This window comes from Paramisgurnus dabryanus, chromosome 23 (genome assembly GCF_030506205.2).
Source record: "Paramisgurnus dabryanus chromosome 23, PD_genome_1.1, whole genome shotgun sequence".
Classification (NCBI taxonomy): Eukaryota; Metazoa; Chordata; class Actinopteri; order Cypriniformes; family Cobitidae; genus Paramisgurnus; species Paramisgurnus dabryanus.
The window spans coordinates 27,038,547-27,050,773 of record NC_133359.1 but is presented as its reverse complement, the minus strand read 5'-3'; the positions used below and the strand labels follow the sequence as shown (position 1 = coordinate 27,050,773).

General features: G+C 36.1%; 1 protein-coding gene across 3 annotated transcripts; it reads left to right on the top strand.

Moving 5' to 3' along the window:
- The first annotated feature begins 410 nt into the window (after nucleotides 1-410).
- lsm14aa (LSM14A mRNA processing body assembly factor a) lies at nucleotides 411-11,002 on the top strand. Of its 3 annotated transcripts, XM_065297924.2 has the most exons (11): nucleotides 411-682; nucleotides 1,481-1,644; nucleotides 1,833-1,977; nucleotides 4,102-4,215; nucleotides 4,687-4,878; nucleotides 5,189-5,269; nucleotides 7,276-7,455; nucleotides 7,706-7,850; nucleotides 8,286-8,309; nucleotides 8,393-8,618; nucleotides 8,749-11,002. In XM_065297924.2, exons 1-11 carry the CDS (start codon nucleotides 562-564, stop codon nucleotides 8,770-8,772), a joined length of 1,416 nt encoding a protein of 471 aa, XP_065153996.2. In that variant the 5' UTR covers nucleotides 411-561; the 3' UTR covers nucleotides 8,773-11,002. The 3 variants fall into 3 exon arrangements, with proteins under 3 accessions (XP_065153996.2, XP_065153997.2, XP_065153998.1); XM_065297925.2 differs by lacking the exon at nucleotides 5,189-5,269 and having other exon boundaries at nucleotides 412-682; XM_065297926.2 differs by lacking the exon at nucleotides 4,102-4,215 and having other exon boundaries at nucleotides 413-682.
- The last annotated feature ends 1,225 nt before the right edge of the window (nucleotides 11,003-12,227 follow it).

Below are 12,227 nucleotides of genomic sequence, written 5' to 3'. Positions count from 1 at the left end.
TTTTTATCTTCATCTGCCACAATATTAGTGTTTTAAATAAACTTTTATTTAAAATAATAATAAATGATTATTTGCAAAGAATTTAATCAAAACAAGTATTATGTCATTATTTTTTATTCATTCTGATACATCTTCCATAGTAAAATTTTTAATCAGTAAAATGAAAAAAATTATCATTACAAACATAAAACGTGTAAATAATGATAACTGTAAAAGTAGTTTTTAAAATGAGTGGATTTTGAGTAATGAGTTGCTGAATATTTTGCTAAAACAATAGGTATAGATATACTTCTAATTTTGCGTTATGAATGAAAACATTAGTTTCGAACATGTTATATAACAACAATATTTTGTAGTTGGTGCCAGGGACTTTTGCAACAGACGCACTTCCGCCAGGTGTATGACGACGCAGGCACCGTCACTTCCGCCCAATTGCATGAAAATGCAGGCGGCCATATTACTTTAGCAAACACTCAGTTGAAGCAGTTTGTTTACGCTGTGAAGTGCACGCGTTTATTTACTCAAACTCTCTCGGTGTAACTCGTAGGTATACTCGTGAGGATGAGTGGTGGAACGCCGTATATCGGCAGTAAGATCAGTTTGATCAGTAAGGCGGAGATCCGTTATGAGGGGATTCTTTACACTATCGACACAGAGAACTCCACCGTCGCCCTTGCCAAAGGTCTGAAAAATCCTTTGAACAATGGAAACACCATTTATGAGCTTTAAACATTCATAATTTAGGCTTCATTGCTTTATTTATTGTAATTATTTTCGAGGCTGCGCCTCAATATTTAATAAGTCTGCTGCAGCTTATTAAGACATTGCACGCGCGTGTTGCAGTTTGGGGCATTTTAAGTGCGCGTGGCATTTTGAACGCTTCAGTGGTGTCCAATATTGTTGTTTAAACGGTCAAATCAATGTGCTTTAGCGTGAGGTAACGTTAACTATCTGGTTTAATCCAGCTGTCAGATCCAGTAATGTAGTCTAACTAGTCAAACAATAATAAACTGATAAAAAGCGGTCGACTCGTCAATATAGTAGTTACCGTATATAACAGTTACTGTAAAGCTAAAGCTTCTACTAAAATAACATATGTGCTACTATTGTTGTTACTGTACAATCATAATTATAGTGATATATATTATATAAAACTATAAATAAGTAATATGATAACTTTAAATGGTGTAGATGACGTTTTAATTGTCATGCGCATTTAATTTGGTGATAGTGGTGTATGCGTTACGTTACCAGATTTTATACAATAAATCTTAAAACATTGGAGATTGTGAAAGGTTAACGTTTTTTGTGTAAGAAGTTCTACACATCTGTAAGAAACAGATGACTAAAGATTTATATATATATTTTTAGCCAATAGGTGTGAAAATTGTTATAAACAAGAATAGGAGATGCTGCTAATTCATAATAAATGAATGTAAGTTAAGATCTCATGTTATATTTGTATTCTTTAAACTTGCAGTGCGCTCCTTTGGCACCGAGGATCGCCCCACAGACCGGCCCATCGCACCCAGGGATGAGATTTTTGAGTACATTATTTTCAGGGGAAGTGACATCAAAGATCTGACGGTGTGTGAACCTCCCAAACCAACATGCTCTCTGCCCCAGGACCCTGCAATCGTTCAGGTACATATTATTAAGTTGTAACTGCTAACAATTTCATGTATGACTTGTTTTAAAATCTAGAGAGTAACATGCATTTTGTAAGTCATAGATAAATCTGTTATCTAGTTTTTGGATTGAATGGTTTGGGGTTTCAGGAGGTTATAAATAACACGTTCATGACCTTTGATTTGTTGTTGTTGTTTTGTCAGTCGTCTTTGGCATCTTCCACTGCACCTCCATCATCCTTCCAGTCTGGAAACGCTTATGGGCTCTTCAGTCACACACCAGTCGCCACCTACAGTCAGTTTAACACCAGCCCATTAGTCTCACCACAGTTTGGGACTGTAGGAGTCGGTAAGTGTCCCTTCAGACACACACACACACACACACACTGCATACTGGATTTTTCTGGGTGTAGAGATGTAATTGTTTATTCATATATTTACATGCTGCAATTTCTGGATCACACTTTTACCCTGCATATTTTCACTCAAAGTGTTTATCACAGTTTGCGTGTCTTTTTAACTTTTTTTTTAAAGAATAGTTTACCCCAAATTAAAAATGTGCCTTTATTTTTCTCACCCTCATGCCAACCTAGGTGTATGTGACTTTTTCAGCTAAACACAGCGTTGTATTAAATAATATACTGAGTCTGACTCTCTTCAGCTTTATAGTGGCACTGGATGAGTTTTTGTAAGAGCTCAGTCTTCTGTCCTCTTTCATAAATCAGTTCATTTTAATCGCACTGATCGACCGGCCAGAGACCGGAATCTGACGATTTTATGCATGATTGGCCAGACCAGTAACCGGCCAGTCTTACAACATTCAGATTCTGCGCCAGTCCTTTTGATGCCAATGGCGCAAGCAGAAACATCATTGCCACACTCACAGCATAAGCAGCACCCGACCCTTTATCCAACGGCAGCATTAACATAATGCCGTACCCGGAAACATGATCCCTTTGACATAAAGACTGCAACTCAAACCGCCCCCACAAACAAGAACACAAATTTAGATATTTTGAGGAACGTTTGTATCCAAACCGATCATGAGCCCCATTCAGTTCTATAGTAGAAAAAAAGAATACTATGGAAGTGAATGGGGCTCATGAACGCTTTGGTGACACATTCCTTAAAATATCTTTGTTTTCATCAGAACAAAGGCAAGTTATAAAGAAATGTATACAGGTTTGTAACAACATGAAAGTGAGAAAATTATGAGAATTTTCATTTTTAGGTGAACTATTCCTTTAAAGTAAAGTGGATTTTTGTCTTTCCTATAAGCTGTCAATTATAGTTCTTAGAAAAACTCTGTATCGGCAGGATTCAGTGAATCGGTATAAAACTTAGATGTTTGCATAATCACTCCTAAAGCTACTTGAGAGCAAATGCATAACAATATTCAATATTTGTACTTTAAAATTATTTACATGCCAACCTTTATTAAAACAATGTTAGACTACATTTATTTCAGCATTTTTTGTTATGCACTTTACAATTAAAGGCATAGTTGACAGAAAAATAAAAATTCTGTCGTAATTTACACACCCTTAAGTTGTTTCAAACCTGTATTAATAACTTTGTTTCGCTAAGCAGAAAGGAAGATATTTTGGAGAATGTTTGTGACAGCAGATCTAGGGCACCGCTGACTTTCATAACAGGAAAAAAGATTACTATTATGGAAGTGAATGGTGCCTCTGATCTGTTTTGTTACAAACATTCTTCCAAATATTTTCTATTGTGTTCAGCAGAACAAAGACATAAAAAAATGCCCACCAGCATTTTTTATGATTTTCAAAGATTAATGACTTCTAGAAATTTTTATTCTTCAAATATACACATGTCAACAATGGAAGTGTTTTAAAAAAGATGATCAAAGTTGTCCTAAGACAAGAACTCTTCTTCAATATTTAGTGAAAACTTTTATGACTAGTATATGTTGACTAGTATATAAACATACAATATATCAAATGAAAGAACAGACCCTCTGCTTTCAAAAAAAGTTTCATCCTGGTTAATTTGTTCTCTTTTTAATACTGCTGAAATAGGTTTACCAAAAATAAAAAAAATTGTATCAAAATGCTGAGATAATTGAATTTTTGTAAAGGACTTTTGTTAAAGATCAGATTCTGAACGATGATCAAAACATGTTTTTGAATCAGTGGATACTTTAGTGTTTTATAAGTTGGGTAAGCGCGCCACCTAGTGGATAATAGTGGAAATATGGATTTCTGTAAAAGCTCACTCTTGCAGGGAAGCGTTTTCTTGTCAATGGCGAGGAAATAGTTAAATGATCACAGAATTTTCATTTTTCGGTAAACTGTCTTTTAAAGCAACTGTGTTTGGTTTAGCATAACTCTGTACTGTACCAGCAAAAACAATATTATTCACAGAGGTGCCAAACAGAAAGCGGGTATTTAAGCCGAGTGCTGCCTATGTGGCACCTCTGATGCGTCTGCTGCTCTTCCTCTCCTCACAGGAAGTTCATTGGGATTGTTTGGTAGTGACATGGGCATAACGGCAGCGCTGTCTCAGAGCACTGCTTTTGCCTCTGCTTTCACCAATGAGATGCTATGTCCGTTCGAAAAGGAAGGTAATGCCTACCTGAGACCAAGACTAATGATAATTTGGGCTTATCTCACCTGAATCGTCCATGAAGATCCAATATTTGGTGTTCTCTTGTGCATCATTTCACTGTTGAGACTCTTTACGTCTCACTCTTTAATGCAGTACAAAGTCACCTGCATGTTTAGGAAAAATGAAGGGGTGTGATAGATTTCTGACTTTTCTAATTAACTTGGCTGCGTTCACACTGTGGAGTGACAACTGTATTTAACCACAGTGTGAACGTAAACACTGAGTGGGGTTTACAATTGTTGAATTTCTGCATGTTTTTGCTGTATGTTCTTAAATGAATGAGTTTATTAACCCAATTAAACAGATTTTTTTTCTCCTAACCAGCACTGGTTTCCTCACTTCAGGGTGTCTGTATTTCTCCGTGCATGGTCAGATCATCAATGGTAATTTTATTGTTCTTAAATCGTTCACTGTTGCTGTTGTGCAGGTCGCAGCAGTCCAGCACTTGACCCCCTGCGAAAGACCCCTCCAGTGGAACCTACCGCCCCATCAGCCCCGGCAGCCACCACTTCTACGCCCACACAAGCGGGCCGCAAGAGCCCTGTGACGACTCGCCCCGCTTCCACCAGCACCCAGAAACCCGTGGACCTCTTGGATCAAAGGAGGGGCGAGAATTACAGTAAGCTATGGACCACACACTCGCTGCTCGAACAAACTGCCACGGTACACATGGCCAGTCATCTAGTTTCGTGATGTTTAGTTTAGATGCCTTTTGATCAAGGTTTGGTCTCATTTGTCATCACTTTAACTATCAGGCCTCCACCCTAACAGATGTGCTGGTGATGAGATCGTATCCAAACACAATAAGTTTTCAGGATTTATAGACCTCTCTTCTCAGATATATAGACATCTGACACCATTCCTTGTCGGTATTAAAACTTGTCATACAGGTTCAGAAAAGAATACCTTAAAAAGCTGTACTCTCTTAGGCACTGATGGCCCGAAACCAAGTGTTCAAGAGTCCAGTCAGTCCAGAGGAGGAAACAGAGATGCGTCTAAACGGCCTGCAGGTTATAACACATCTGCTGTAGTCCTGCTGTGCTGCTGGATGCTAAAACCGCATGATTCTTGCATCCTTCTGTTTCTCACGCTTGCATACAGTTACTGTTAAAGGAAAAGAACCCAAAATGCAACCTAATTCAAACACAGCCATCATAAGAGTAATCCATACAACTGAAGTGAGAATAATAAATATTCTCTGAAGCAAAACTGTAAGAAATTTTGTGAAAAGAAAATCAAACATTACTGCTTAAATTAAATATGACAGTACATCATTTCAAATCAGTTGCATAAGAAACATTTACATATTATGATGGCTGTATTTGTTTTAGATCATCAGCATGTTTATCCCTCTATATTATATAGATCTGAATGGTGTATATTTGTAAAAGTCGTAAGGGAATACTTCCCCCAAGAACACATTTTTCTCATCATTCACTCAAAGTGTGGTAGTTACTCCATACTACCATAGAAAGCAAAATAGATATTTAAAAAAAAATCCTGGCTGCTTTTAAGCTTAAGAATGCAGATTGGAAAAGTTAAAAAAGCCGCCTGAAGTCATAAAATGTAAAAAAAAAAACACTGGTCCAATTTAAAGGGGACTTTCATGTTTAAGTGCTATAATTGGATCCCCAGTGGAGGTCTTCACGTGTCCACTTGTATCCGAAAACCCGAGGTCCGACCAGAGACCTAAGCAGGTTCAGGTCTAAAAGTTTCGCATGTGCCTTGGACACGAGTCGGGTATAATAATAGTGGCATTGGGTCTCTGTTAATTTAAAATGAATGTGTTTTAGCTGAACGGACCCGAGACGACACGAATGCGTGTGTGCATCTGTTTGCCAAGAGTAGGGTTGGGCACGAGTGCTCGAGTACTCGAACGTGGCATTGATGATTGATCACGAAAACAATGATCATGTGGGTTTATTTATTTATTTATTGTGGTTATGGCGGCATTTGGATGCCTTCTTAGCGTTACAAGTGCCTGTGGTAGTAAAGACTGCGTCTGGAGATGCGTGTTTCACGTCGTGTTGAGCTATGCACACCGGCGGAAGACATCAGTAACATAACCATGCATGATTAAAAAATAAACAGATAATTCCGCTCACCTGGGCTGCAGCAACCCGCCGATACTGTGAAGCCGGCTAAAACCTAAAAAGTGGCAACTTTAACATCTTATAAATGATCTGTGGGGTATTTTGAGCTAAAACTTCACATGCGTACTCCAAAGATTTATTTCACATCTTAAAGTCTTGTGAAATTTCCTCTTTAAATAACAGCAGTTCATCACAATTTTATGTTTTTTGAGAAAAGTAACGAGTGAATAATGAACATTTCGAAGAAGTTGTCCATGATGCTTATTCAAGCGATTTATTTGATATTTTTCACACAAGTGTTTGCAGCTTAAAGCACAGCTATAATTTCATCAACTCTACAGTTAACTGTATGCTTGTTCAGTATGCAACACATTTGCCAGAAAACAACTTAAATCTCTTTGTTTTTGTGTCCTCTGTGAGTCGGTTATAAATATTCTTTTACTAGCAAGTTAATCTGTTTAAGAAAATAATGAATGTCAAGCATGTTTCTCAATGTCTCATTTGTTTTTTATTTTATATAAGGCTCACATTGAGGTGTAATTCACCCAAAATGAAAATTCTGTCATCCATTTACTCACCCTCATGTTGTACTAAACCTGTATGAGTTTATTTCCTCTGATAAACCCACAAGAAGATATTTTGAAAAAAAATGCCATGGAAGTCAATGGGTATTGTAAACTTTGTGGCTACTGTGAATTATCAAAATATTTTGGGGGTTCACAAAACTAAAGAAGCTTTTTTTGGGTTTAAAACAACATGTGGGTGAGTAAATAACCAATGACTGAATTTTTTGTTTCATTTGTTGGTTGAACTATCCCTATATGTGTAATGCATGGTTGAATGTTATATTTATGTGAATGAAATAGTGTTATAAATAGATGATTTTCTTGATGTTTTCTCCTGTGTGTGTTTGTTCTCTGTAGTCACTGGTCCTCCCGCAGCTCGACGTGGTCATGGTGGAGGTCACCGCGGTAGAGGACGCTTCCCTGTCAGGAGAGAAGGACCTATGAAGTTTGAGAAAGACTTTGACTTTGAAAGCGCCAACGCTCAGTTTAACAAAGATGACATTGACAAAGAGTTCCAGAGTAAACTTCGACTGAAAGGTACAAACTAGATGTGATTGTGGGAGCGATTTTTATTATTCACCAAAATGTGTTTTTTAATATTCAAAACCTGCCCTTTATACAGCGAAGTAATAGTGACAAATACAAGGTTTTTTTCTGATCGTGACGATAGAACAATTGTGTTAAAAAAACAAAGAAGGCCAAAGGGATTAAATGTGTTAATACATGGGTATCCCAGTGATGTTCTGCTCTTATCATTGAATAAAGTTTAACATGTGTATGTGCGCAGATGAACCCATTGAAGATAAGGGCGATTCAGGTGTGGAGACTCAGACCAGTGAAGGGAACGCTGAGGAGGAAGATCCTCTCCGACAAAACTGCTACTACGACAAATCCAAATCCTTCTTTGACAACATCTCCTGTGATGACACAAGGTCAGATCACATACAATAAAAACTTCTGGAGTTAGTACACCCATTACTCTTCAATCGCAGCATTTGTGGCGTAATGCTGACTACTTGACAGTATTTGAAATAAACATAATAGCATTCTATAAGTGCATTTGCAGCTGTAAGCCTTAAATATTGCACACAGACATGAGACTAGTTGCGTATGATCTTTTAACTTTGTCACAGCAACATAACACAAGTCTGAAAACGTAATAAGTCTCATACAGTGTCTGTCAAAATTGTTGAATGCTGAACCTCATGTTGAAGCTGGAAGATTGCTTTCATATTGTCCTTCATCTGTAAAATGACACCATTTAGTCCCGTTGTGTAGTTTTTTTGTATTGTGAATAGTGTCATAGAAATGTGTCTCGACTTGTTCAACAGTAAATTAATCATTTTTTAAAAATGTATTTTAAACAGGAAGGCAGGATCAGGTTTCTTCAGGTGAGTAAAACTATTATATAGCAAAAGTAGTACACTTGGTTGCTGTAAAATATAAAAATATAATTTTTGTTTTGATCATGCAGAAGGCAGACCTGGGCGGAGGAGCGGAGGATGAACTCCGAGACGTTCGGGATCCCGTTACGAAGAGGTCGCGGGGGCTATAGAGGGCGCGGAGGCATGGGATTCAGAGGGGGCCGGGGCCGCGGAGGCAGTAGGGGGTCTTTTGGATCTTACGGTGGCGGGAGCGGATACAGAGGAGGATACAGAGGAAGTCAAGGAGGAAGAGAATTTGCTGATTTTGAATACAGGGTAATGAAATAAAAGATGATTCTTCTTACTACGTATAAAAAGTGCCATGTCATTAAAACAATTGATTTAGGTAGAGACTGATGTGCTGTTTTATTTAACGTTCCTCTTGTTTTCTTTTTTTTTTTTTTAGAAGGATAACAAAGTAGCTGCGTAGGTGGATTCAGAAGACCTGGTTCATTTTGGGGAACTACATTATGGCTTGCACGTTTTGATAATGTATGTGTTATAAATCTGTCACCAGCACTGGGGTTTGACTGCTTGAAACCTAGACGTAAACGCAACATCTCTCTTAAGGAGAGGAACAAAGGCAATTTTTTTAATTGTTTAATTTTGAAGATTATATTTCCTGGTTATGATTTCTAAGCTTTTTCATATGCTTCTCCTGTATGTTAGCTGTAAGGTGCAGTGTATATATATGCTGTTATTTTGATTACTGAATGAACTTTGGGGTTTATTGATACAAAGGGGATCAAAAGGCTACTTTAATATCAGTTCAACCTTTTTACAGTACCATATTTTTCTATGTAGTTTTATTTTTCAAATTCCCAAGTAGTGATTCAGTTTTTTCTCCCAACTATTTTGGTACGTAAATGTTAAATATCTTCTCTGCGAGGTCTGAAGTTAAATGATTGGAGGCAAGTATCAGTATTGATAGAATTTCACATTTTACATTTAATGAGAATTAAAAATAAAATAAAATGAAAAAAAAGAAACTGCTAAGCTGTACATTTTGAGGGAAATCTTATTTTTCAAGTACAGAATATCACAGTAGATAAATAAGGGTCTTACCTATGCAAAGTGCCCTCAGTGCTAGCTAGGTTTATATATTATATGAATTTTGAGTTTATGAGGTACACTTTGATATATGTAGCACTTTGTAGCAGACGTTTGCTGATGAGCAAATGCCTTAAATTAACTAAGACAATAATGCTACTTGGTGTAACTATAAAAATGTTTGCTGCAGTTACTTTCATATTGGATTCTTATCACATTTGAGCTTTTACTTTTTTTGTCATGGGAAATTTAAGCGTACATTTGTCATACTCACTTCGTTTCAGTAGGGGGACTGCTAATGTTGATTCAGATTTAAAGTTTTGTCTAATGCTAGCGAAATCTTGGCAACTCTCTGAAGTTTTACATACTTATGCGATAGCACTACCTTTCCAGCGAATGGTGTCTTCTGCCCTTGTATTTTTAATGTGAAAGACAGAATGTGATCACTTTAGTTTATCCATCTCGTCCAGCTGCTGTTTTTTTATGATCTTTAGTTTCATTAGATCGTCTACCTAAAGGCATGCAATCACTGACTGCACTAGCATGATGTCATGAGAGCGGATGTGTGCATTGTGATGTCATCAAAACACCACCTTCACTCTTGCTACTGATTGGGTATTTAATTTTGTGAAATCTGATTTATCTCCGTCTTGCAGTGGATGACATTGGTATATAATAACAACATGCATTTGATTTAACGGGTTGTGAAACATTTTTCAGTTAGGTTTCATTCAATTTTTTTGTGGGTTTTTTGTGCATTTCGTCCTTCTAAAGTTGAAAAGCTTTTGACTGGCCTGTTTTTCTTGTCTGTCAGTTCATTTTAGATCTGGATGTCTTGAGTTGTGGGCATCACGGCTCAATGCATTTTGTCTTGTTAAATATTTTGATAAATGTTGGCATATATGTGTAAAGTTGATTATACAATAAACGTTGGTTTTGAATTAAAGAGCATTTTATAGTGCTTGATAAGTGCTTGAGATCTAAAACATTTTAAATTTTGCATCTTTTTGAAATACTTGTGCTGTTAAGCTTTTAAGATTTAATTCTATTTTGTGCACCGTTTGCCATGTTAAAATCTGACTCGATTTAGTCTTTGTTTAAAGACACTTGACATGAATTGGGAGTTGAAAAGTGGGACACATGTATATTGTGTGCTAAAAATATACTAGTCAACATTTGAAGTGGATCAAAACCTTTCATAAAAGTTGTCATAATTTTTAAACAATATTCATTCTTACCAACTTTGATGAACATTTTTGATCCACATTAAATGTTGACTAGTGTAGTTATGTACACATGCAGGAATCTCAGCTAGTAGTATTGCTACTATTATTTCAATATCTGAATTTTAATTTTGTTCTCAAAGGTTTGTCCATTGTTGGACACCCTAATATGTATGCAGCTCTTGTCATAAACCATGTTAAGGCAGTGCTTGTGGGGCAGATACTGTTGTGTTTGGGTAAAGTCTTGTGGTATCATCAACACAATCTTCCCAACAGGGATGAAATAAACATGTGATGACATGTTTCTTTTGAATCCCAGCATGGTATCTGTTTACAACTACATGTAAAGAGGTTTTTACAAAGTGCAAGAATAAACAGTTTACTGTCCTTTGTGTTGTGGTTGTTTTTGGGGGTCAAATTTCATGTGGGCCAATGCTTCTGTATTATACAATCGATTAGGGCTGCAACTAATCATTTGCCGAATTAAAGTTTATGTTTAGATCATGTGTGTATTGTGTATAATAAATTGTGTTTAATAAATATTTACAGGTGTATATACATTTATATATTTATACATAATTTATATTACACATAAATATGAATACTTAATATATACCCTTTTTAATTAAAATTGTACATGCATGTGTGTATTTATACATACATAATTATTATACACAATACACACATATATATGATGTAAACATAAACTTTAATTCTGCAAACGATTAGTTGCGATTAGTTCTTATGCAGCCCTACAATTGATTAAGTTTGGTTATGGAGGCTTTAAAAATGTAAGGATATTTTATTTTATCATGGTGAAATCTTGCAATATTTCAATAATTTAATAGCACACTTGTTTAATTAGAAGTAGTTTTTTTTACATCGCTTTTTTATTATTACCTGTTATTGGACCTCCGTCTGGTAATTTTCTTTTGAATTGTGTTGAGAAATATTTATAAAATGCAGATTAGAAAAAATATCTATTTTTGTTAGTGTTATATTTACATTTATTTTAAATTTTACGATTTAATTATATATTATTTTTCATCAACCCTGCCCTGGATTAATAAAGCTTTAAATGGAACATCATAAAAATCTTATTTTTTCCCGTGTTTAAGTGCTATAATTGGGTCCCTAGTGCTTCTATTAACCTAGAAAATGTATAAAAGATCAACCCAGTAACTTAGTTTTGGTAAGCATGAGGAAAAAATAGCTAATTGAAATCTGGCTCCCCTTGTGATGTCAGAGGGGGACACCGCACCTTAATCTACACCAACCACGGCACTGCCATTTAGTGCAGAGCTCATTTGCATTTTAAAGGACACACAAAAATGGCACACACCTACAAAGTGCCAATTTTAGCATGCTATAATAAATTATCTGTGGGGTATTTTGAGCTAAAGCTTAACGCACTCTGGTGAAACCAAATATATTATTTTTTTCTAAAAAAAAGAATATTTAAAACTTACGAGCACTCGTTTAATTAAAACTCGCATTTGGAATTTGGAAGTACCTAGTGAAGCTCGGCTGTTGGCGGTCCATTCATGATTGTTTGCTTCCATCTTGTGGTTAAATAACCTGCATCAAATCTGCAAACCAGTAATACGTAAAT